Below are 24,518 nucleotides of genomic sequence, written 5' to 3' on the forward strand. Positions count from 1 at the left end.
GAGCTGAGCTACAGTTGGTGCTGTAGAGTTTTCATGCTACATTTGTTTCAGAGGTTATTAATACTGCTGCCAAATTACCCCTTCTAATTGATTATAAAGTCTAGATTTTTATGTAAGTTTGAATATTACATAGATAGCCACCTTGACAGTGTACAATATTCTGCAGGTTTTCTGATATATTTTTATGTGGTCTCTGTTTTGTTCTCACACCTCTGTAGGCGTGTGCATACGTTCACATGCATTTTAAACCATAAGCCTGCTACTGATTATTTCAAATATGCTCTTTTATATCATCAGAGGATGTAACCTTCTATCTACATTTTCCATTCATTGCTCAAATAAGCTATGACTTTCATGTCTGCTAAACTGAAGTGGATTTATTCTGCCTCAGCCAGTCTGGCTTTACTCTTATTATACAAACTGTAGTGCTTTCTCTTCCCCATCAGTGTTTTCCTAAACATTAAAAGTTAGAACCTTTTTGTGGTTACATCAACCATTTAGTAATACATTGATTTTGTTAGAGAGAAGTAAAATTCATTTTGGAAAGGCAGACTAATATCGCCCAACATTGTAGCTCTTCTCTGTAGTTGAGAAAGAATTAATTTCCTGGGTATAGGAAAATTAGCCAACACAGCTACCAGGCAGTGTTTGAAACATATCTGCAAAAGCGTAGACATCAATTCACAATTAGATATATTCAATCAACTGTGAGATTTGTTTTCTGGACTTCAGGCAAGGTTTAGATGAGATTTGGGCAATGCAGGAGGAAAGGAAGAGCAGGACACTTTGGTCTCTGCTCTAATTAGGGACTTCTTTTCATTGCAAGGCTGATAAGTTTCTCTCCTTATTAATTCTAGAGTGCTAAAACACATGAAACTGTGTACATATTTGGCAGGAAAATGTGTACCGGATACAATAACTCCATGAGGTTTAACATCTGGAATATATGACAAATAAATAAAATAAATGTAAGTAAACTGGGGCACTGAAGCTCCTGTCAACAGGGGCTCTTTGTAACATTTGGGATGGACTGTGAGAAATGAATAGCCTGCAGGTTAGTTTCATGAAAAGAAAACCCTCTTTTGGAGGAAGATTTGCTAAAGAATTCTAACTGCATACAAAATACCCAGTTACAAGTCATGTCAGAAAGAAAAAGAGAATGCAAAAAGTCTAATGGACTGTAGCTGGGTAAAGAAACCAGTGCTGCCATATGATTTACTTCTACAAACAAGATGATTCAAATTTAATAAAGGATATTGAAGATTTACTTGCCTAAAATAGCTAAGGAAAAGAAACCCTAATTAGCGCTAAATTTGTAACACTCAGGAGAGCGTGTTACCCCTTTTATTAATTTGCTAATAGCTGAGTTCAAGGGACTCCCCGTTCCCACTGTGGTACCATTAACACTTCCAGTCACTAATCGCTGCCTACTCTGGCTCCAGGTTCCTGGATTCCCAGCTCTTCGCAGGGAGGAAAATATATTTGGCTACTGAAAAGCAAGCAAAGGAGAAAATTACAAACATCTTGCTTTAGAGTAATAATAATAATAAAGACCATTAATCTGGCTGCTGAGGGAGGCCCGGGAGGGTTGGGGTCGCTGTCCCACCACCACAGGCAGCACCCTGGTGCCCGCCAGCAGCAGTGGGAAGCCTGATTTTCTGGGCTAACTGACCCATGCCAAGGAAGTGGCGAGGCCATGGCTGTTGTCCAGCTCCTGGCACACCATAAACAGCCATCTATATTTTGCATACCTTGAGGTTGCCCAGTCTGGGCATCTTTGAGAGATATTTACTGAAGCTTTAAATTCAGGTCAATTTTAAATTGTTATTCGAAGCATTATTCTATCCAGGAAACTGCTTACGTGACAGTGACCACACAGCACTCGTTATTTGTCACCTTTTGAGGGCTCTGGTTTGCACTTGCTGACTTATGTGCACAGAGGGACTCCCTTAGGGCTGGTCCCTGCAATGTTCACAACAGCCCCGTCAGAGCAATGGCGCTGTGGCGGCTTGACCAGACACCCACACAGCTGTTCTCTCACTCATCCTCCACAGGATGGGGGAGAAAATAAGGTGAAAAAGCCTGTGGGTTATGTTATAAGCGAGATACATCATATATATATATATCACAGGTTATGATGAAGACAGGGAGACCACTTACCAGTCGAGGAGATCACTTACCAGACAAGGAATTTGAGGTAAAGGCAGTGACTGGGAGATGGACAAAGCTTGGACTGGGCATAGCCAGGGACAGGGAAAATAGTGGGGATTTTCTTGTTGTTGCTGTAAGGTGGTGGATGGAGGAGGGGTGGGCCTGTAGAGAGCGTGTTCATTGCCCACCTTTGCCATGCTGTGATGATTTTGGTGTGGGGAAACATTTCTGTGGTTGATGACATAAGAGAACGTTGTGAAGGTTGCACGATGAGGGTGGATTTTAATGACAATTCATAAATATGTGTTTCATGGAGCTGAGGGGTAGATTTTAGGAGGCATCTGTGCAGAGGAGCTGACAGCAGGGCTGCAGCGGCAGCTGTGAGGAGAAGTCAGGCCGCCGGTTCCAGCTGGTTCCAGAAGGTTCCACAGCAGCCTCCCCTCAGGGCTCAGCCGAGCACCTCAGTGAGCTGGTGGCACCTCAGAGAAATCCCGGTAAGAAAGGGCAAAAGGCTGCCCAGCAGTGAGGAGAAAAATGTGAGGATCAGCCCTGCGAGCACTGAGGTGAGAAGAGAGGAGGAGGCGGAAGAGGAAGAGGAAAAGGAGAAGGAAAAGGAAAAGGAGGAGACGGTGCTGCAGGTGTTGGGGCCAAGATTCCCCTGCCACCCATGGAAGAGTCCACAGTGGAGCAGGTTTGTCCCGAGGGAAAGGATGTATGCTGGAGCCCATGGGAAAGATGCGGCAGCCCATGGGAAGGATGTATGCTGGAGCAGGGGAAAAGTGTGAGGAGGAAGTGTCAGAGAGGAACCATTAAGGACTGACCACAGCCCCTGTTCCCCATCCACCTGCGTGGCCCAGGGAAGGGAGGGAGAGGAGGTGGGAATGAGGGAGTGAAGCTGAGTCATGGGAGATGAGGGCGGAGGGAACATTATTGCTTTAATTTTGTCTTTGTTTCTCACAATCCAAATCTATTTTAATCGGCAATAAATTAAATTAATTTTCCCCAAGTTCAGTCTGTTTTGCCTGTGGCAGTAATTGGTAAGTGATCTCCTTGTCTCTGTCTCAATCCACAAACTTTTTCATCTTATTTTTTCCCCCCATCCTGTGCAGGTGGTGGAGTGAGAGAACAGCTGGCAGGGCCAAGGTCAACCCACCACAGGCACACAATTTGCTTTATCAGCTATCAGCTTTATTAGCTTTATCAGTAACCTGCAGTTACACACTTTGCACATGGGAAGACATGGCTAAGCTTTCTCTGTAGGACCTCTTCCCTCTGCTCCCCAGTACAGAGCAGGCCATTTGGAGCTGGGGAGTGATGTTCATCATTACCAGGGCCAGCATTGTCCCCATCTCTGCAAAATGACATGGGGGGACTGAACCCTCCTCTCCCTGCCTCGTCCCTTGCTCTGCTACTGTCCAAGTTTGGGAAACTCAACCACACAAAGTCTGTAGTAGCTTGGTCCCGGTATGAGAGCTGTTACCACCCAAGTTACATGGGAAAATGAGAATTTAGGGAACTGGCAACACTTCCAAAATATTTTGGTTGTAACCATCCAACAGAGGTTGTTTGCATTGATCCCATGGTATACTTTTTAGAAAATCTGATTTTTTTACACTGTGAAAGTGCTAAGGTATCAGTATGTAATACATACCTATTATATACCCACAAGCTATAAGCAGGCTAGCAGGTGGGTTTGATACTAGTAACCAAAGTGAATATATCTGCTTACATATTGCAGGTATGATTTACTTTCTAACACAGATTTCCTTTTACTCAGGAACCACCTCTGCAACCTGCTGCTGCACCCATCAGCCCACTCCCCATTGATCTTGTTTCTGACCCTCAGTTCCTTCATGTAGGTAAGATCTGCGAGCTGGCCATGGTATGGGCACACGGCATCCAGCCTGCATTGTCCTCACTGGGTCCTGGCACTGAAATCATACATCTATGTGAAACTGTGAACAGAATGTGGTGCACTCTCTTATTACCTTTTTCAGTGCAGTTCAGGCAAACTACTGCATATCTGGCACTTGATAGCTTCATACCATATGCCATCATGCCCAGCTATCTGCAATGGTCTTTATGCCCCAGAGGGTCTCCTCCTGGTTATTCCTTCTCGTCATTCAGAGGAGCCAATAAATCCATATCTGCTTAGACAGAAGGGTTTGACTATGTGGCAGTCTGCCTGACCTCCTCTGTTACGGCCATGCAGGTTGATGCGCCTTCCCTTAACAGACTGATGTTGTAGGGCACAGGCCCACTAGAGTGTTTGAGGGGTCCTATACTGACAAGAGTGGATGGATTAAAGAAGAAATGAGCATTTTTTTAGTACAAAATTGACCTATCAAGAAAGAAGGGAATCAAAGACCTAAAGGATGAGGGTTTGTAATTGCCAAAGCAAGGAGCCTGGTAACCAAGACGAAGCACTGAAATTGCTCTTTTATAAGCATGAAGCTTTGGAGACATTACTGATGAGAAATATCTCTTAGCTGTGGCATTAAACCTACTTTGAGAGGCCTTTGTGAGATAAAGGAGGGCTGTGGCATCCCATGCTCAAATCTGCACTTCTTATACGGTCATGGTGTTTTAGAAACAAGATACTTTATTGCTTGCAAGAAAGTGAAAATTCTTTGCTCCAGATCTGTCCTCTCTTCATTTTTTCCCTTCTACAGGACAAACAGGTAATCGCTCAGCTTGTCCTTTGACATCACTCCTATTTACCTGAGTTTTAAACTAAGACTAACCAAGATTGTGAGTGGTTTCCTTCCAGCACACCCCAGTGATGCAGTGGATGGCAATGGGTTAATACATCATCAGCTCAGATGCTTCACACCTGAGAGGCAGAGGCCAGTGGGGGAGCTGGCTATAAGAGAGAACAGGAGGAAGCTGATACTTTTTTCTCTGTGGGGTTAGGCTTGTACCTGCCCTTTGAGATAGGGAAGTGTTGTCAGAGCACAGATGTTTAGTTCTTTGGTGACAACATCTGGAAAATGTGATCCTTCTCAGCCTGAAGTTGGATTGCCTGTTCTGAGGGGAAAAGTGCCCATGTTGGCTGGCTTTGGTTGCTTCCCATGTTTCTTGAGGCTGGAGAGCTGGAAGTGCTGCTGGAGATAACTGCTGTCAATGCCCTGATATGATAAGGTACTGCTATTTTTTTTTTCTTTCCAAGTGTACTTGAAAAATCCTTTTAATAGGGATAGTGAATTCTTACTGTATCACCAAGCAAAGTACGGAAGAGTGGACAGTCAAGGGTTTTCTGGCAATGCAGTTCTTTTTAACTCTCCTAGAAGACTACTTGATACAACTAGTTTATAAAGTAAATACCTGTGGGTTTGTTTGTTTGTTTTGAAAAGAGCTCAAGGGAATGAATACAAAATGGTGGTCTTCATCTTCTTTGTTACTGAGTACTAAGATACCTGTTTGGCTGAAGCCAACAACCGCTAGCTTAGGCTAAAGTATCTTATGGGATTAGAAATGGCTGTTCACAGCAAAAACAGTTGTGTGCCATATGGGGGCAACTCTGGCAAGGTGTAATGTCTATGTTCATTGTTTGGAAGAAATAGCTTCACAAGTGGATGCAGGTTGTGAACATGTTTTAGGAGGTGCTTAAATATGAGCCTCCCTTTTTTTGTGGTTTATTCTTGACCTAAGCATTTGGCTCTTGTGGAGAGAAAAATACAGTGTGTGGAAAAATGAGTCAGCCAGCTTCCTGTGGGAGGGACTGCCGGAGGCCCGCTGCTTTGAATGCTGTAATAAATTAGCACTGAAGATAACTCAGAGGACAAAGTGTGCCCGGAGGACACGCAATGCTAAGCAGTGCACCCAGTGTGGCTCTTGTTCTCTGTATGCAAATGCTGCTTGCAGAAGAGTGGGAGATGAGACAGCCCTGCGCAGGGGCTCCTGGGGCTGGCGTCTGTCAGTGGGCTCAGAGTGGGGAGCTGAATGCAGGGCTTGCTGGCAGCTGCTTGGCTCCTGGTTGTTGAGAAGAAATGGAATAGTACCAGCAGGCTCTTCTAGTTCTGCGGAGATGCTGCACATGACCTTGACTGAAGTATTTGTTGCACGTATTTGCAACTGGAGGCAGGAAGGCTTACAGCTTAAATCAAGTCCATGACCCTACAGCAGAGCTGAGGGGAATTGTTGCATTAATTTCTGGGGAGCACAGCTTGGGGCTGGTGTATTGTAGTGGGGTTTGGGACACTCAGTTTAGAAAAGTCCTCAAAACCTCACACCGCCAATGTGTGAGACCCCAGTTTCTGAAGTCTTGCCTTGATGTAGCAGAGGGAACTAGAGCTGTCTGAATGTGGGATGGCCTGTTTTACATCGATAAATTCAGTTACCTGCTCTGCTAGGTAACTTCTAATGCATTTCTAATGCTTAGTTTCCATGAATAGGTTATTTTTTCCCTGACAAAAGCCATATTTTATCACAGTGGAGCATTTTGGCTCTCTTACCTTGGATGTGGGTTTTTAATCCAGAGTTTTTGAGCTTAATGTGGCTTTTCTACTCAAGCTAAAAGACAAAAAAAAATTTCTTCCAGTAAATTCCTGGTGAGCCGTAAGTGTGGGTCAGGTGATAGTATAATGAAATATAAAATGCATGATTAGTTTGGAAGTAGTTGATGAACTGGAAGCATAAATACTTCAGTCATTAAAACCTCCTGGAATAAAATGGACACTTATGGCTGAGGCAAAGAGAAGTGCAATATATAGTGCTGCTCTCGAGAGGCTTTGCTGTCTTCGCTGGTAGCCCGAAGTCACGATAGCAAATCTCCATTCTTGAATTTTACTTCTTATGAAATTGTTTTAGTCTACGACTCTTTAAACCCGGAGGTGTTCAAACTCACATATCTGTGCCTGGAAGCAAGACAATAATTAAGCTTCTTGCAGTCTCTTACTCTGGCTTTAAATGCTCTGACATCTCCTTTATTTCAAAGAAAATGAACTGAGTTTTGTTGAGGATATCTAATATATGATGGCAGTAATATGATGGCAGAGGGAATCCTCACCAGCTTTTGAAATCTCTGCCTTTATAACCTGCTAAGCTTACGACCTACTCTTTACGGATTTAGTAGTAACATGCAAACTAAAAGCTTTCCAATGTGTTTAGACCTGATGCTCAAACTTGCATTTGCAGGCATGTCTGACTGCGTCGAAATACTGGTGTCTATTCCAATTCCTGTGAAATTGGTGGATGCCAAAAAAATAAAAATAAAAAATTCAAGTAGTTGGCTTAAAACCCGTTAACTTCTATTAGGAAGCCTTGAGACAGGAAGAAAGCATTTTCTGAAACATAGATGTGTATTTAAACTTTGATAGATTGACCTGGGAGATGTTTTATTAGCTTTTAAATTCCTGTCATATCTGATTCCCAATAACTTCCATCAGTCCGTTTCTGAAAAGCAGTACTCAATGTGTTTGCTCACTTCTTTGACAACTCGTCCAATTTATTTCAAAACCCAGAGGAAGGAGTGTTAAGAAGTCTTTTTTGTTAGGCTTGACTAAGGCAAGATATAAGTTACTCTGTGCAGAAGGCCTATTTATCATAACTGGTGCAGTAAAACTTGTAGTTGATTTCTGTAGAAAAATAAGGACACCCACCAACTATAACGAATATTGGCTAGGATGGAAGCTTCAGCTACAAACTATTAGTTTCAATAAAGCTTTCCCTTCACTAGGGGATGTTTTAATCACTGCTAGGTACAGTAGGGTCATAAATGAAAGGAGAGGGACAAAAAAAAGAGCAAGTCTGTCACAAAGTATCAAAAAAAAAAAAACCAACACAAAATAACCACATGCCAATATGTCACAATTGCAATGCTTAAATAAAAAGGTCCAAATCTACTTTCTTGAAGCTAGTTCTGGGGCTGTTAGGTAAGCTTTTACTTAGGAAATATTTCTTGATCAGCTAGTATTTGATCTGTCACTCTAAACACAACTGAATTGGGCTGGATACTTGCAGACAAAAAGCATCTAAAGATACCATTTAATTTGGCAATACTTTTTTCCTGTACTTCAGCAGCCTTCAGCTATTTCTGAGTTGTTCTCCCTTGCTGGCAGCATAAAAAGATCTCTTTAGAGTATAAGGTCTTTGGAGCAGACTTCTAACACAAGGCAGACCTTGCTTTTGGTGATCACTGACAAAAGATAATTACAATGTGCTAGTAATAACATCTGAGCACTCTGATCTGCCGAAGTAAAATGCAGATCTACACTTTGTGCATTACCATATGTAATAAGTACATGCACACTTGTCTCTCCTCTCAACCCAGCTTTGCTCTGTTTCCACTAACATGGAAACAGCTTATGACTCAGTGCATCAGATGCTTGAACACAGAAGTACTTGTTTACCTTTTTGTGCAGTGCCACAGATGTAAGTGCTGAGGGGATTAGGTCTTTGTTATAGCTCCTCAGGGAAGGACTTAGCCTTCGGAGCACCTTGATAGCAATATGTAGTAGTGACTTCTAGCATGAGCCAAAAATGCTAAATTAAACCCCAGCAGGTGTGTATTCCAAGCCTAGGATCAAAGTTTTCTAAATAGCACCCATAACCCAGCTTTTGGGAATCTGCTGAGTATTTCTGTAAGCGGTCAGATCTTCTCTCACATGTCAGCCTGGTGGGTGAGGTGCTCCCCTGAAGGCATTCCATGGGTGCTGCTATGGCCAGAGCCTCTCTACAACGTGGGAGTCCAGAAACAAGAACATGGATCTCTTCTTGGAGCCTTGTCCTCCCACAATCTAGTTTTTAAAAAGTTTTTGCATGGGTTTCTTTAAATAACAGCTTTTGGCAAACTCACTGGCATTTTGGTACTTTAAGTCCTACAGAAAGCTGTGCTTGGTGGAGGGGGAAAAAAAAAAGGCAAGTAGATGCAGAGAGCAAACTTAGCTGAAAAACAAGGCGGGTGCAGCACATGCTGCAGGATGGCATATAAAATACACTATGCTCTGCCAAATCATATGCATGCAGGGGAATGCATTATGAGTGACTGGAAAGAGCCCCTCTCCGAGCGAGTTCCAGGCTTTGCTGCATCTGTGAATATCATTTAAGAAGTAAAGCACGGAGGGACCTGTGTGGGAAAACCAGCTCAGTCCCAAACCCTTCATGTATTCAGTTATCTTTTCTGATGGAAGAGAGGTGAAATGCTGTCAGAAGAGAAAAAGCCTCTGTAGCAACATCTCAACAGCTGTGTTATTGTAACTGTGTGTGAGCTGGAGTCCACCGAAAATACTGTAGACAAAGGCTCTGTGTTTGGCTGTGGGCCTCCAATTTGGCACACATACTCTACTTAGACTTGCACCTATTGCCAAAGTTTATCAAATGTAGGTCAGGCTTCATTGAATCAGAAGTCCTTTCCCCAGAAGTCTGAGCTGCTGCTTAGAGAAATCACTCCCGCTGGGGTTTTTAGTACTGAGGTTTCTGATTTCTGACAACAGACCCCGTGCAGCAGCAGTGAGCCTGGGCTGGGGCGTGCAGCGGGTGCCAGGTGGACACGGGGACCAGGGTGGACCCACAGCCTCGGTTTCCATGCAGCTGAGCTGTGAGGCTGCTGATGGTGAGCTGGGGAGATCTGTAGGCATGGCACAAGGCCTTAGATTGGAAATGCCGCACTGACAGATGCTGTGAGAATTAGCAGCCAGTCCTACGTGTCTGATACTGAAAGGATGCTTTCTCCTGCTGGCTGAAGTTTTGATGGCTGAGGCTTTGCCTCTGCAAAGCAGTAGCATCCTTGGCACCGCTGGCATGAGCAGAGCAAGGGGAGTGCTTTCCCCTCCTTCACAGCCCCTGCCTTTCACCCTTGCTGATGTGGTTCAGAGGGGTGGAGTGGGAAAAGACCTATGGATGTCTTGTGGGAAATGGGGGAATGCTGTTGGTTTTGGCTCTGGTGCTTTTAAACATACATCAGGGCTGCTGAGAGCATTATATATGCCATATATGTGCATTCTGGCCCTAAACAGGTAACAGGAGACCAGCTAAATTGCACCAGGTAAAATGCAGCAAAACTGGCATGGCAGTGGCTGTTCTTTACCTTCAAAGTCTCCCTGACAGGTTGCTGGGAGTGGGCTTCATTTTGAAAGTCCTGTTTGAGTGTGCTCATACTGTATCTGTGGCTGCTTTGATTTCCAGTTACGTTCTTTAATGGCTCTGTCCTCAAAGGACAGTGAGGGCTGCCTTGTGGGAGCGCATGCTGATTATCCCACACTTGAGTGCAGCCTCATCTACTGCTCCAGTTCTTACGCTACTACAGCAGGGTTTAAAAACGGGATCTGTCCTAGCACCACTGAGTCTAGATGATTAACTTGCTCTTCCTCTTGCTGCTAGAAAGCAAGAATAATGTGATCAGTGTCAGGAGATCACGGTATTCAGCTCCCAGCAGTTTCTACTCTGCTGCTGCAGCTGGATTTCTTTGTGCAGAAGCCTGTGGTAGCAATAGTAAATCTACTGAGTGCATGCTGTGTTTGGGAGCGTCTAAAATGGTGTTGCTTAAAATTTCTGCCAGAGCAGAGAGGTATGCAGGTTAGTCAGAAAGACTTAATCCTCCCTGTGCTAAAAACTACCTGCTTTAGGCCACTGACCCTCTTCCCCCTGTTTCTCATGATGAGATGTGCACTGGAGGTGGCAGATGGCTGGGAAGCAAACAGGTCCACAGAGCATGCGAGGAAATCATGTTGCATCATTGCTAACGAGCTTCTGCCAAGCCTTAGATTTGCTTCTGCCTGCCACTACCCTTCCTACACCAGCTTCCCTATCACCCCTTGCCTTGGCTGTTTTGTGACCTGCCTCCTGAATCCTGGAGCCCTTCCCCAGCTGATCTCTCTAATAGAAAGCCACCACAACCTATTGCATCAACACAGCACTGTGCCAGAGATTTGTATATTTAATTACAGAAATTCTCTGATTTCGGCTGCAGTGTATCTGGTTTTGATTTTGCTGCTGAGGGTGATGTTTCCTCTTTTAGCTTCCTTTCCTTGGCTCTGCTCAAAGGTTTTTTTATGTCCTGTTGAATTAGAGCAGATGCTGCCAAGCTGGGACATTATAAAGACTCAAATGGACTGAAGAAGAAAAAAGTAGTTTAAACATGTCACTTGTGCACCATGGGCTGTTTGTCATTGCTTGGACACCTCAGCCCCTAAGGCTTACTTATAACGCGGTGCTGCCTGGCTTCCTGAGCTGGGATACTCTGCTCTTCCTACCTGGTGATGGGGCTCATCATGGCATTAGCCTCGTGCATGGCAGAAGCCTGCTGTGACTGCACTGGAAGGCCAGAGGGGGATCTTGGAGACAAACAACTTCATCACTAGGCCCAAATGTGGTATATTACCCAGAGAAATGCTCTTGACTCGCAGAAAGCGGTGGTGGTGAGGTTGTACCTCTTTGGTGTGATGCTTTAGTCACGTCTGCTTGAGGAGTGGGGGCATAAGGTACAGGCCATAGCTGCTTGCTGGGGCAGGAAGCCTTGATGCAACGGGTGTCAGTAGGCACATGGATTTCAAACGTTGACCTGAATCCAGGTTAGTTTTCAGAAATGAATAGGTTAAAAAAGCATAGCATAAGTTTAAGCTCTTGTGGGGATTTGGAATTTCCCAGCGTGATCCCCACTGGCATTCAGGGACAAAGGAGATAAAGATATTAGAGCCCAAGTTTTCAGCACAAGCCTTCTCTTAAGCACTGATTCAAAATACAGCTTTACTTGTCAAGCTGAGAGACACCAAGTATATCCACACGTCTCAAACTTATTTGTCTGGAGGACAAGACAAATACTACCACTTAAAAAGCCCCATATTAGTTTTCATCCTTACTCAGGTTTACTGAAAGGTTCTTGGATTTAATATTATTTATGATAACACTTTAACATTGCCAGGAAAGAAGAGGGTTTGGCCAGGTCTCTTCATAGAGCAGGAATTTACACGGGGGTTATAAGGCTCATTGGGGCTAATCCCTGCTAGCATTATACATCATCTGACAGTTGCCAGGGAGACGAGAATAATCTCAGTGAGACAAGATATGTGAGAAGGGTATTTATGGACATTTGCCTAACGATGCTGGTGGAATGCACCAAAAAGCGATTATTTGCGTGCCTTTGAAGTGTCGCCTCTTCTGTGGTAAATCTGGGAGGTGTGCAGCTGCAGAAGCCTCGAATCTCCCTGTGATATTAAAGCAGAACCACTTGGCCCTGAGGTTTCCAACTTATCCAACAGCGGAGGCTTCACCTGCTGTCACACAAAGGGGTGAACAAGGCTGTTGTGGCGCTGAGATGGCTGCCCATCTGTCTGCGCTCTGCAGCATCAGCAGCCTGGAGGTATAAGCAAGCCGTTGCAGTCTGCGGTGCTGACACAGCCTTAATGAAAACCGTCCCCTTCACGTGCTTGAAATACTAGCAGGTGCCTCATGCAAATGTCTTGTTTGCTGAGTGATGCGAGGGGAAGGAAGGGAGGAAGGGGGGTGTACGTGTATGTATAGGCATAGACGTGTGTGTACTCTGGCAATGGCTTTCCAGCATAAGCAGCTGTTTTCTCCTTCCCTGTCCCTAGGATGAGCCCAGTTGCACAGAGGCCAGCTGGCTCTGGGTGGGCGTTAATGGCATGTTTGATGGTACGTGGGTCTGAGCAGGCATTTTGGTCAGACTAGGCCATTTGCCCTGGCCTGGGGTGGCTTATTAGATCTGCTTAGGGAGATTAAGGGAAGCAGGAGAGCTAATATCTTCACTCACACAAGCTCGCGCTGTTAGAAAAGGCTTGTGCATTGACTGCCTCATACAGCAAAATATTTTGTCAGCCATGTGCTCCCTGGCCACGAGAAGGGGCAGAGACTGATGGAGGTGGCCAACACTTGGGACCTGGAGCACTAAAGCTGCATGGTCTGGCCCTGTCCCACTCTGGGCAAATCTTCCCCCTCCTGTGAGGCAAGGCAGTGACCTGTAATGAGGGGATAAGGGTTTCCTGTCTCCTTCCTTCACAAAGTGGCCTTTTTAGTCTGATACTTTCTTTTGATGGAGAAATATGGAGGATGGGGAACGGGGGAAAGGAAATTCCCGAGTTTTCAAAGTCTTGATGCAAACGATTTCCTTGGAAGGAAGGAGCCACTGAGAGGCAGCCCTCAGCTGAAGGCCTGTGTCTCGTGGTGCCAGAGTTAATCTCAGTAAGTAGCTCTGAGCTGCTGGGTCAGATAATGCCTGGAATGGAGGAGGCCTCTTTAAATGAAGTAAATCAGTCTGCTAATCCTCTGTAGGTGGGTTTTGAGGAATTCTTTTTGATTGTAACCACTGATTTGCACAATCTCAGATGTTTCTGCAGTGGCACCTGGCTTTTCCTTCAAGGGGTTCCAAGTAGTAAAAGCAGATGCTCAGCGTGTCTATTCCAGTCAGTCAAGAAAATAGTTTGTAAGCAATGCTTCTGCTTAACTCCAGCCCTGCTTTTATGTGGAACCATTCTCTATTTGCTTTCTTTGGGGTCTCTGTCCAGCATGGACTCTGTAAAGGTTGGGTGCTGGCTGTGAGGCCTCAAGGTGCCTGTGTTTACTCAGCTTTAAAAGCATCAGGGACATGCAGTTGCCTCTGGCAGGAAAAAATGATGCTCCCAAGTGTGCATCCTCCTCCTCCACCTTTCTCTGGGGTGAGCTCATTCCTCCATACCACAAAAATAAGCCAGATGAGCCTGAGCAGGTTAAATAGCACCTTTTTGGTCTGTCTTGCCTTGACTAAGGTGAGTATGGGGCAGCTCAGTGTGGTCCCTTACGGTGGAGACTAGAGCAACCACGGCCCCAGTGCTTCAGGGACAGAAAGGTCCCAGGAAGAGGAGGTACCACTGCAATCATCAGTTTCATGAGCGTTTGCCTTGAACATTTAAAGCTTTGAATATTTACTAGTTATTGAAGTCCGGTCCCTTGTGCTAAGGTGGAGAGGGAAATAAAGAAGCACAACATTTAGGAAGAACTTGTGCACAATGTGAAATATGACATTCAGTAAAACCTAGGGAAATAAATCTGTCTGGATTAGAGGCAAGGACTACAGAAATCATTTGAGTTAGCAAATCTCTGTGCGTCTTCATAGCCGATCAATGGATGTTATTTGGAAAAATATCACATCATTCAGAGGAGATTGTAGATTTTGGCAAAGTATCATTTCAGACTTTCTCATTTGGCTTCATAGAAACATAAATCTGCTGGAAAGTGCAACTCCCCCAATACCTGAGTTTGTGTTCAAGAAAATGTTGGAATCTACCTCTGAATCTTTCCCAATTTGCATTTGTTTTGACCCCTCTATTTATTGCTTTATGCTTGTGTGGAGGGAAAATGCTCAGTTATTGCTTGTATTTGTTTGGGCTTCTCTGCCTTTTTCCTTCAATATTCAGAAACAGCAGGAAGACCTGAACTCGTGAAAGTTTTCTCTTAAAAAAAAAAAAGATAAAGAAACCTCACATAAAAAAGATAGAGAAGGCTCTTTCAGACTCAATTTTGCCTAGTTCTTTTCATACCAAGGCAAAAACTGGCCAGCCCTGTGTGATGGTGACTACTTGGCCACTTACCAAAAGCCTCCTTTGATGGGTGACCTTGTAACATCTCTGAGCACTCTGTTCTGCTCAGCTAACTTAGATGTTTTCCTTAATGTCTACACTAATTCTCATCCTACAGCTTATGTGTGCTGCCCCATATGTAAGGGGATATGGAGAATAAGGCCTAAATTATAACTAATTGTCTGCACCAATACGTTTTTCTTGGAGTGGTGTACTTCTTGGAATATACTTTCCCAATTTCCTAATCTTACACATTAAATAGTAAAAAATTCATCTGCATTCTGTAAGACGAAGACAGCTCAAACTCTTGTGCCAGCTGCTTGCCAATGGAAATGGTGAAGAAATTTTCCTTTGTTAGGGTCTTTTTCCTAGGCTTACCATGACAACTGCTGCCTAGCCTCAGTGCATCAGTTTTCTGGTATCACAAAAAGATCTATGTAAAGCACCTGCTAATCAAGTAAAGTAACAAAGGAAAACTGTAAGTACTTCTCAAAGGCCCCCTTCTGTTGAAACCTGTTTACTTGGTCCTGAAGCACTTGACCTGACAAAAGCTAATGGCTCTGCGCATCTCTTCTGTAAGTGTAGTCCTTTTCCTCTAACAAGTCCTGTGGCTGGCACTTGCCCCATGGCCCTGGTGTGAGCAACAAATCTGCTGGTCTCTACTCGAGTTGGAAAAGACTTCAGTTTTCCTTGCTCTGAGCTTGTAGGCAACCAACTGCAATGGTGCTTTGTTAACAAATAACCATGAACAACTTATGCTAAGTAGTTGCCAATGAAATAGCTTTCCAAAAGAACATCTCCATTATACAAAACGGTGCCAAGTCTGGAAGTGGATTCAGGAACAGACTTTGAGGGATGTAGAGAGCAAGGGAGTAGCAAGGCTAAATTTTCCCTCTCGGTGTACTGGAAGTGGAAGCCAGGCTAACCCCAAAGGAATCAAGCAATAGCATGGTTTCACGTCAGCTCAAGGAACAAGACTATGGAGACAACGACCAGCCTAAGGACAGGGATAATTTGAACTCATTTTTGAGATGTATCCAGGAGAAGAGAGACTGAGGTGGGGGAACAACAGAAGGGGGAAGCAATGAGGACAAAACAACATATCTTTTAGGTCAGATAAAATGCAGAGTGAAACCAGTAAATAGTATTTAAAGGACAAATTCAGGTGAGCTGGATGCCTTAGGTGCCCGCTTATTCCCAAATACGCAGCAGTTCCTGTGATAGCTCTATATTTATTACCCATCTGCATTGCTGTACTAATCTTGGTAGAATAATATCCCATCTGAACCTATCCAAGTAATTTTTGCTTTTAAAAAGGCTCTTTACATGCTTCAACATTAAAGCCTTCCAGGAAAGAGTAATTAGGAGATGATGAGAACCATTAATGGGAATGTTCCCACATGCTTCTGATCTTGGCAGTCCCCACTCAGACACTTTCCTGTCTGAAAGAAAGCTGGTGCAAATCTCTGCAGCCACAGAACTGAGCCTCTATAGGAAGCCACCTAATAAAATTGTTTGGCCAACCTGTGCCTCTTCAAAATGAAATTATTGCCTGACCTACTTATGGGTCACCTCTTATCCCCATTCCCCTGCAATGCAAGTTGCTTAGTTTTTGTCCTGGTCTGCCAGTTGCTACCTGTTGTACTCTCACCTCTGGGCAGCTTCTTGTTCCCAGAGATGGGATTTCCCATCACCACGGGTGGTACTGGCAAATACAAGCCTTCTCCGTTGCATTGGGGCATCCATCAGAAGTCAGCAGGAGTCTCACTGATCCCATAACTATGCTTAAAATAAACTGTTTTTTGCTAAATGCAGCTCTAAACAAAACGTTGATTAAGCTCTAGGCTGTTTTTGCAAGGGGCCTCTATGATTTCATGGATAATCAGAGCACCTAATACAGCCTGCAAAAACCCCTCAGTGTAGAAGAGACTTCCCTCTTGGGCTATTGTCTACTAAACTGCACTTAGAAAAAGCAATCACACTTAAACAGAAAAGGATTTTAAAGACTTCATTATAAGGTGCACAAAGTTTATAACCCAAAATGGCACTTTAAAGATCAGATGTTTTTAATTGTTTTTTCTTATGTGCAGATTTGCAAAGCCTTGAGTTGTGTTTAGCTCTGCTTCTAGCTAGTAATGCAGTGGCAGGATGCAAACACCTTCTGTGTCCTACTTTCTAGAATCTCCTGGAGGAAGTGTTTACAGCAAGTGTGAATAAGCAGAAATATTCTTACAAAATCTTTTCTGCCCACATTTCCTTACCTCTGAGCTACTGCATAATAAAGCAGTTCCTCTAAGCATCAAGACCTGGACACAAACAGAATAGCCACTTGACATTTTTAGTGCTGCGTAAGAGGGGAGGAAGGGATTCATTCAGATTTTTATTTCTTCATCACATATCAAGTTCAGTTTCAGTCTCATGTGATTCTGCTAGCAGGAATCCAACTAAGTTGTGAAGGTCTGAAAATCTTTCAAGGCAAAAAGCCTTGCAGAAACTCCTGAGATCTGCTCCAGAGCTACTTGCTAGAGATGAAGGCAGGGCTGTGAGCTGAAGTGCAAGGAAGAACTGTGTATAGCTGATTACCAGGTGCTTAACAGTCATGTGTGTTCTTCTAGATGGTGCTCTGCACCCTCGTTACAGCTGATCTGCCTGGTGGTGGGGACAGGATGTCTGGGCTTTGGGGATGTCTCCTGGGGACGTTTCCTGCTGCTCCACCCTGCACCACAAGCCTCCAAGGCTGTGAGATGAGCTGTAAGCGGTGCAGAGGTGAAGTGGTTGTGACAAATAACCCCTTCTGTTGTACTGTGCCCCCCGAGCTGGACCTGCAGGGAGGGTGCCCAGGATGGTGCCTAGCCGTGGCACAGCCACCCTTGCACAGGCTGGTTCACCTGCTCACACAGGCTCTTCTTACCAAGACAAGAAAACGTTTGCCCCAGCAGCTCAAAAACTGCCCTGTGGGTGGCATGAACAAAGGGCTGCCATGGCCCGGGAGATCTCCAGGGTGAATTTTTTTTGGAAAAATCACAGTGAACAGGGGAGGCAGCGAGGGGGTGAAGTGGTGGATGCCGGGGATATGTCCCGGCAGTGAGCCAAGCCCATGGCCCCCGCTGCCCGCCCGCCTCGGACGTCACAACTGCGTCTCCTTGCGTGTCCGCCGACTGTCCCCGCATCACAAGCAGTAGGATCACACCCGGTCGCCATGGCGACCGGGTGATGTGGTGTACCGTCACCAAGCAACTGCCGAGGGGTCCCCAGGGATGGCGGGGTGCCTGTCCTGCTGTCCTAGGAAGGATGAGGTCCCATCCAGCCCCCAGCCCCATGGATGCTCTCTTTTTACTCCATGAACAGGGATTTGTGTAGTTCTGCTGCCTTCATAGTAGCCATTTTTCACCTCGATAGTAATTTGTAACCCTTTCCTTCAGGAGGGTTTTGCACTGTGGTTCAGTAACAGTCTGTGCCCGTTTTACTCTGCATGCAGCTTTCTGACTATTCCCCCAGTGCTCACTAGTTCTTTAGCCAAAGGACACAAGGGAAGGGAAGGATCTTGCCTAAAATGGGTAGGTGCAAAGCCTCTGAGCAACCCTTCTGGGGGGGCATTATTCCCCCTTTGCTGGCGTGAATTCTTTGGTGTTTGCATTTATGCCTTGGTGTCTGGATGGCCCTGTTGCGGTTGGTTCCCAGAGCTCTAGGTGCCTTGAAATGGGGTTAATGGGTGCTGCAGGGTTGGTCAGGCTGCCACCGGGGGGCTGAGCCTTTCTTTCTGCCTGTCTTCCTTCCTCCAGATGGATTGGTGAGTGAGCACTACTGAGCAGTGACCTCAGGATGTGTCTTCATTACCTTCTAGGGCACTGAATCATCTCATTGTAGGACTTTGCAGGTGAGAAAATGCAGCTGCAGTCACGTCCTATATTTACAGCTTTAGCATAGAAAGCCTCAGCACTCCAGCCCTGATGTGGCACGAAGCTGAATTATTAACAAGTGCTTTCTGCTAGGGGAGAAGTAGCTGGAGTGAGGAAGCCTTTCCTGCCTGCGCAGGAATCAGTATTCAGCAGGCGACTGGGGATCTGGTTACGTAGTGCTGGGATCTGCTGGTGCTTCAGAGGGGCAGGGAGCTGGAGGGTGCCTGGTGTGGTTAACAGGAGGTTTGATAGCTTTGGTGTCTGGCTCTGGCTTGTGCTGAGATCTGCTTCCCACTCACCCCGCCACGTGTAGGATAAGTGTGCCTTGTGCCAGGCACAGAGCTGTGCTGGAAGAGGTGTCTGCCTGCCCCAGGGCATGGGCAGCCCTGTGCTGTGTGAGGCTGCTGTGAGGGAACAGGTACTTCGGCCCCTTCAACAGAAAGGGATGCTGCCTTCTCTTGTGCAGTCGCCCTGCCATGTTGAATTTACACGGCTCAGAGGTGATGCTGATCAAGGTTTGCTCTGCAGGACTCTACAAAATCCCTCTGAGTAGCTCCAGTGAATGCTTTCAGGTGGGGGAAAAAAAAACCACACAACAACAAAGAATTCAGTGGAGTGACTGATATGCACTTTGAAGTGTGGGGCTAGTCAAAGCAACTCTTCTTGAGCTTTGGTCAGCTCAGGATGCTTTTCTGTTTAAAAAATAAAGCCCCAGAAGCAGTGTTTAAGTTGAGCCTGACTTACTCGTCTCTGTGCTAAGCATGGACTTTCTCAATACGCCGTGCTGGGTTACTGCAGACAACTCAATAAACAACTGTAAGGAGGCTTGTATTAAGCACCTGTACAGATGAAATAAGGAATTAAAGGCAAGCTAACTCATAGTGTAATGGCTACAGATCTCTGGCACGGAAAAAGCAGTGAATCTTGCCCAGCACGCTTGTTCTAGTAACTTCTTTTTCAGTGATTAGTCTGGATTTCTTAAATCCAACGTTGTTCCTATGCTGATAGACTCAATAAACAACGTTCAGAAAAAGCTCTTCAAATCAATAACTGACAGAAGAGCCATCTTTTTTTTTCTAGGCATGGTGTTGACCACCAAAGGATGTATTTAAAACACAATTGATTTGGAAAGGAGAATATAATAGAGTTGTTTCATTCTTGAATTAAAATGTTTCTTTCAAATCAAAGTCTGCCTGTGCTGTGAAGCTGTACTGCATGTTACAGCACCGAGCTGGAAACAGATTTCCTTCACTTGCGGTATTACTGAAAGGAAGGTTTGGGGCTAGCAAATCCAGCCTCCTTTGGAGACTTGTGGGTTGGCCTATCATCATCTTGCTGTACCAGAGGGACTGACTGAAACACCTCATTCTTTGTAGCAGCGCACTGGCACTAGATGCTGAGCGAATATATGAACTTGGTGATTGAGGGTCCCTTGGAGGGACGCCGCGGTGGCTGAGTGTTCCTCTCTAAACACAAAGAGCTATTTCAGCAGTGCAAGATGACACGCTTCTTCCTGCTGCTGCAAAAGAGATTTTCATTGCAAAAAAAAAACCACCCTACCTGAGTCTGACACTGTGAAATTACCTCCTTATGTGTTGTGCACCATAGCAGAAACCCAACTGAACTGGAAGGATACATCCTCACCCAAGCTCCATGCAGCAAACAGCTACGGGAACCCAGGGTTGGTAGCAGGAAGTGTGTGGGAAAGCCATCTGGTGAAGCCACTTAGAAACAGTGTGAAAGTCTTTTTTCATTCACTTCCTGACAAAGTAGTAATATGTTGCATCGTTATAGGCAAAGGGCTGCTTGTTATTGTTGTATTCGTTGCTCCTAGAAGCCCAAAGGTGGGGACAGGACTTGCTGTGGTAGAGCTGCTGGGAGCACACACAAGAGGAGATCTTTGCCTATGCGGCTCCACCCCCATAATTCTTGAACTTATAAGGATAGAAAGTGTAGGATTTTTTTTTCAAATGAGGAACTGAAACAGATGGGAGAGACTGAAGGAGCTGGAAACAAAACACATAATTCCAAGCCACGACTTTCTCAGCAGAACTGTGCTTTGCCTCCTGTACTTGGAGTGTTTATGGTGAGCAGTGTGTACCTTGGTGTATGTGCTCTGCAGCTCTCCTCTGTAAAATCAGTGTTTGGCTCGGTACGGCCGCGCTACTGAGAATTCCTACATGCTTTGCTGTGCTGAGACAGGGGGAAGGGAATCAAATCAACATGCAGAACAGGCTTTAATCATCACTTAGAAAACTAAAAAAAAAAAGGTTACTGTGGAGATCTTAAACTTGATCTTCAGCATCTGAGTCATGTCTTTCACTGAACTCCCAGTTGATCCCACCTCACTTCCATGTGGTTTAATGCTGCTGTAACTGGGCAGTGTTTCTGCTCTGCTAGAAACAGAGAACCACGCTGAAGACCGTATTTCAAGAGGTGGCAAAGTTCCTTATAACCTACTTACTATTATTAGCTATGTAAAGTTCTCCTATATGATCATCTCATCTAAAGACCTCAAGTCATTTTATAGCCCTTATTTTAGCCTTGTGGCAACTCTAAGGCAAGACAGTTATTGCCATTTTTAGAGACTGGAACAGACTTAAAATCCCTATCCTTGAGTTTTCCTTACCAGTCAGTGCCAGAATCGAGGATGGAATTTTCAGTCCCACGATTGAATTGCAAGGCAGAGCTTTCTGGGTCCCTTTGCTACCCTTGTGTGGGTGTGTGGCAACGCATGCTTGATTGGTTAGCATTTGTCCCAGGTTCAGACTGGGGGAAACAAGTGTGGGGTTGGCCCTTCATCTCTGGGGAAGGTACTTATTTTTAAAAAAAAAAAAAAGACCACAGGCTTAATTAGATAGCAAAAGAGTATTGCAGCAGGAAGGAGGATGATGGAGACGGTGGATGCTGCCCTGCTTTGAGGTAAAAGGGGCTGAAGCTTGGGAACTCCCAAAGAAGCAAGCAGGACCATGTGGGCTAGTAGGTCGTGAGGCTGAGCCCATCGTTCGACACACAGATCCTCGTGCCAAGGGAATGCCTTCCCCTGGAGAGATGCTCATGTCTTGTGAAACTGGGCCATGAGCTGTTAATTGCTAAACCACAGAAATTCAATTTTAAAGAGGTAGTATCTATCTCATGTAGAACGTCTCATACCAGAGAGTAACGTTTCTCTGTCCTCCTGTGAGTGAAGCCTCTAGCAGGGTGTTCAGTGGTGGATAAGGGTAGAGTTGAGGCTTTTGTTGCCTTATCACAGGCTTCTCTTAACCCTTTCCTCCCAAACAACCCACTGAGATGCAAAATGCAGAACCAGGAATGCAGAGAGCATAAAAGCAACATTTCGAAGTTCACAGAAGCCGAAATAGCGCTTCTTTGCAGGGTTTGTCTTCTGCCAGTACTCAGTTCATGATCCTGAGCAAGACTCCAGGCTACGGTAACATGGCTGTAGGCAAGTGTCCACACAGCTGTATGTCCTTTTATTTATTGAAAGTTTAAGTAGTAGCAGGAGCCAGAGCTGTGTGGATGGCCAGGGTCTAAGCACTACTGCTGCCTCAAGCATTACATATGTAACATTTTCAGAACAAGAGACTAGACAAGTATGATGGAATTGCACCATGGAGCAGCAAATGTGGATAACAAGCACCCAGTAATCAAGTGCTAATGTAATGCTGAGATTTTTTAACAGCCTCAACCAAAGCCCTGGCTGAACAACAACAGACCATTCCCAACTTGGCTTCAGTTTGCTCAGACTCTTAGAGCTCTAGGAAAACTATTTATGCTCCATCTATATCCACTGCTGTGCCTGAGTTAATGGCAATTCTTAGCCAGGTGACAGATTCGGTGAGCACTGATCTTGGCTGAGGAGCCTCAGCAAGTGTAAGCTGCTACCTGTATCCCTCTGCCTTACCTGGCTTTGTGGAACAACTGTCCCCTACTCAGTGCTGGGAGCAGGGTGGGACTGGAGCAGCGAGGGCAGCACCTAGAAGCAACTTTGGGATGCAGTAATTCTGCAGTGAATGGATTAAGATTATTTCCGGCAGCAATAGGGAGCTAAGGGAACAAAAGCTATACTTTGCCACTGCATGCTGGAAGACCTAACTTGGTGGCTCCTTTGCACAAGGCTTTGCAGAGAGGCTCTCTGAGCAGCTGGGCTATGAGAGGTTCCTGCAGCTGGAGTGTCATGTGAGGATAATCCCATGCTGTTTAAAGCCCAAAGCAAGCTGTCTGGTTTTCCTCTTCTACCTTCTAGGCTGGTCTCTAGTTTATGCTTCCACTGGGACCATAAAATCTTACATTTCCTAGGCAATGATGGAAATCGTGCATACACAGAAAATCCCTGAGGGCCACCAAATCTGATGGGAGCCAAGTCCTGAGCACCAGATAAAAATGTAACATAACACAAGGGCTTGGCTTGAACCTCTTACCCATGTTGTACGTGAGAGGTTCTGTCCAGAGAAGAGGTGAAAGATCTCTCTAGCTACACTTGGGAGATAGTGCTTTAAAAGCCCTCATAAACTTAGCAGTTCTCTTGAGCTAAGGAAATATTTTTTGTAAAAATCAGATCCCCAGACTAAGTGACTGTTTTTCAGAGGCTGACAAGAAAACCTACAGCAGACTGAGGGATGGTTTCTTCAAGTGCCAGTACAGAGCATTATACTGAAGACCTCTTCTCTCCAGAGGCAGAGGAAAACTGCACTCAGGTTACGTAAAAGCAAGTGAACAGACCTGTGTGCTAGGCCAGTTTCAGTCTTCAGGTCCTAGTGTTATAACTGAGCTCTTGGCCTTCCCTTAAGAAACATCTGTGTCAGCCCCCGAGTCCCACCCCTGACCAAATCTGGTCTGAAATATTCTCTCCTACCATTACATAGGCCTCTTCAGCATGAGTCTGTGGTGCGTGTCTTTGTTCTATGCAATTTAGGGGATATACAACTGGAGAGAAAATGCTTTCATCTGTTGCAGTAACTGTTCTCAAGCAGTAAAATTATGGTTTGTACCGACTGTTCAGTGGGGAGAAAAAACCAAGATTCTTAATTCTAGAAGACAGGTCAGCTTCTGGGGGAGGAGGTAGCAACTGTTAAGTCTTTTGCTCTCAGAAAGAAACCCGTGCTGGAAGCAGCCAGTCAATTAGGCTGATTTGTAGCAGCCTTACTATAAATCCTCTTTCATTCAGAGGCTAAGCTCTTTGCTGAAACATGCCATTCCAAGGAATTTCAGGAGGTTCTCACACATCTAAACATGGTGAAATTATTTGTAGTGACACACCATCTTGGAACAACCCAGTATGTTCAATTTAAAAACTTCATAAACAATGGATATCAAAAAAGGGAGGCCAGCAAAGAGCCTCTCCTGTCACAGATGAGTCTTTTTCTTGTTTTACATTTGTTTAGTCTACTCATAAACTTAGAAATAGATTTGGTAAAGCAGACTTGGATACGGTATCTATGCGTTAAATGACCACTCAACTCCCAAAACATGAAACGCAACACCCCTTAAAGGTGTAAAATTCAGTTTAAAGGCAGCATGTTTTATAGACGCACTGGTGTAATCTGCGTAGATGCAGAACCATTTCCTCTCCCTAAGCAATCTTTCCCACTCACTTGTCAGAAAGGCTGCTTAGAGCTGAGCCACGAGCCCTTCCCGGGGCGGCTGGGTGCCTGCCCTCGCCATGCTGCGGCGACTCACCCTGCTGAGCTGGTCCAGGAGTCTTTGGTTCTGTTCGGAGAGTTCCTGGACAGCCCGTGTCTTCTCACGGTCGGCTTCACGCAGGTGAACCTGCTGCCTCTCTAGCTCATCCTGCAGCTGCTTCACATCGCTTTCCAGTTCAGACACCCTTCCTTCCCATTCTCCTTCCTTGTTCTCAAATCGCCTCCGCAGTTCGTGCTTCTCTTGTTCTAGGTGCTAGATAACAGGGGAGAGGGAAGAAGAGGTTAGGAAGGGAGGAAAGAAGTGAATGCTGCCTCCT

At 45.2% G+C, this 24,518-nt stretch overlaps 2 protein-coding genes across 5 annotated transcripts in view; one reads left to right on the forward strand and one right to left on the reverse strand.

Annotated features, from left to right (window-relative positions):
• Positions 1-24,518, reverse strand: part of BICDL1 (BICD family like cargo adaptor 1) — a 54,307-nt gene that overhangs the window by 24,582 nt on the left and 5,207 nt on the right. For all 4 annotated transcript variants that reach the window (XR_014573541.1, XR_014573542.1, XM_083803793.1 and 1 more), the window contains exon 2: positions 24,239-24,454. Coding sequence is in view for 2 of the 4 variants with exons in the window: in XM_083803793.1 (XP_083659919.1) it covers positions 24,239-24,454 (216 nt within the window). In the remaining 2 variants the exon portion in view is untranslated. The remainder of the gene's footprint in view (positions 1-24,238; positions 24,455-24,518) is intronic.
• CIT (citron rho-interacting serine/threonine kinase) overlaps positions 4,984-24,518 on the forward strand; it is a gene marked incomplete at its 3' end in the record, with an annotated part of 121,307 nt that continues 101,772 nt past the window's right edge. Inside the window, exon 1 of the mRNA XM_083803777.1 lies at positions 4,984-5,292. The remainder of the gene's footprint in view (positions 5,293-24,518) is intronic.

This window comes from Anser anser, assembly GCF_964211835.1.
Source record: "Anser anser genome assembly, chromosome: 18".
NCBI classification, from domain to species: Eukaryota; Metazoa; Chordata; class Aves; order Anseriformes; family Anatidae; genus Anser; species Anser anser.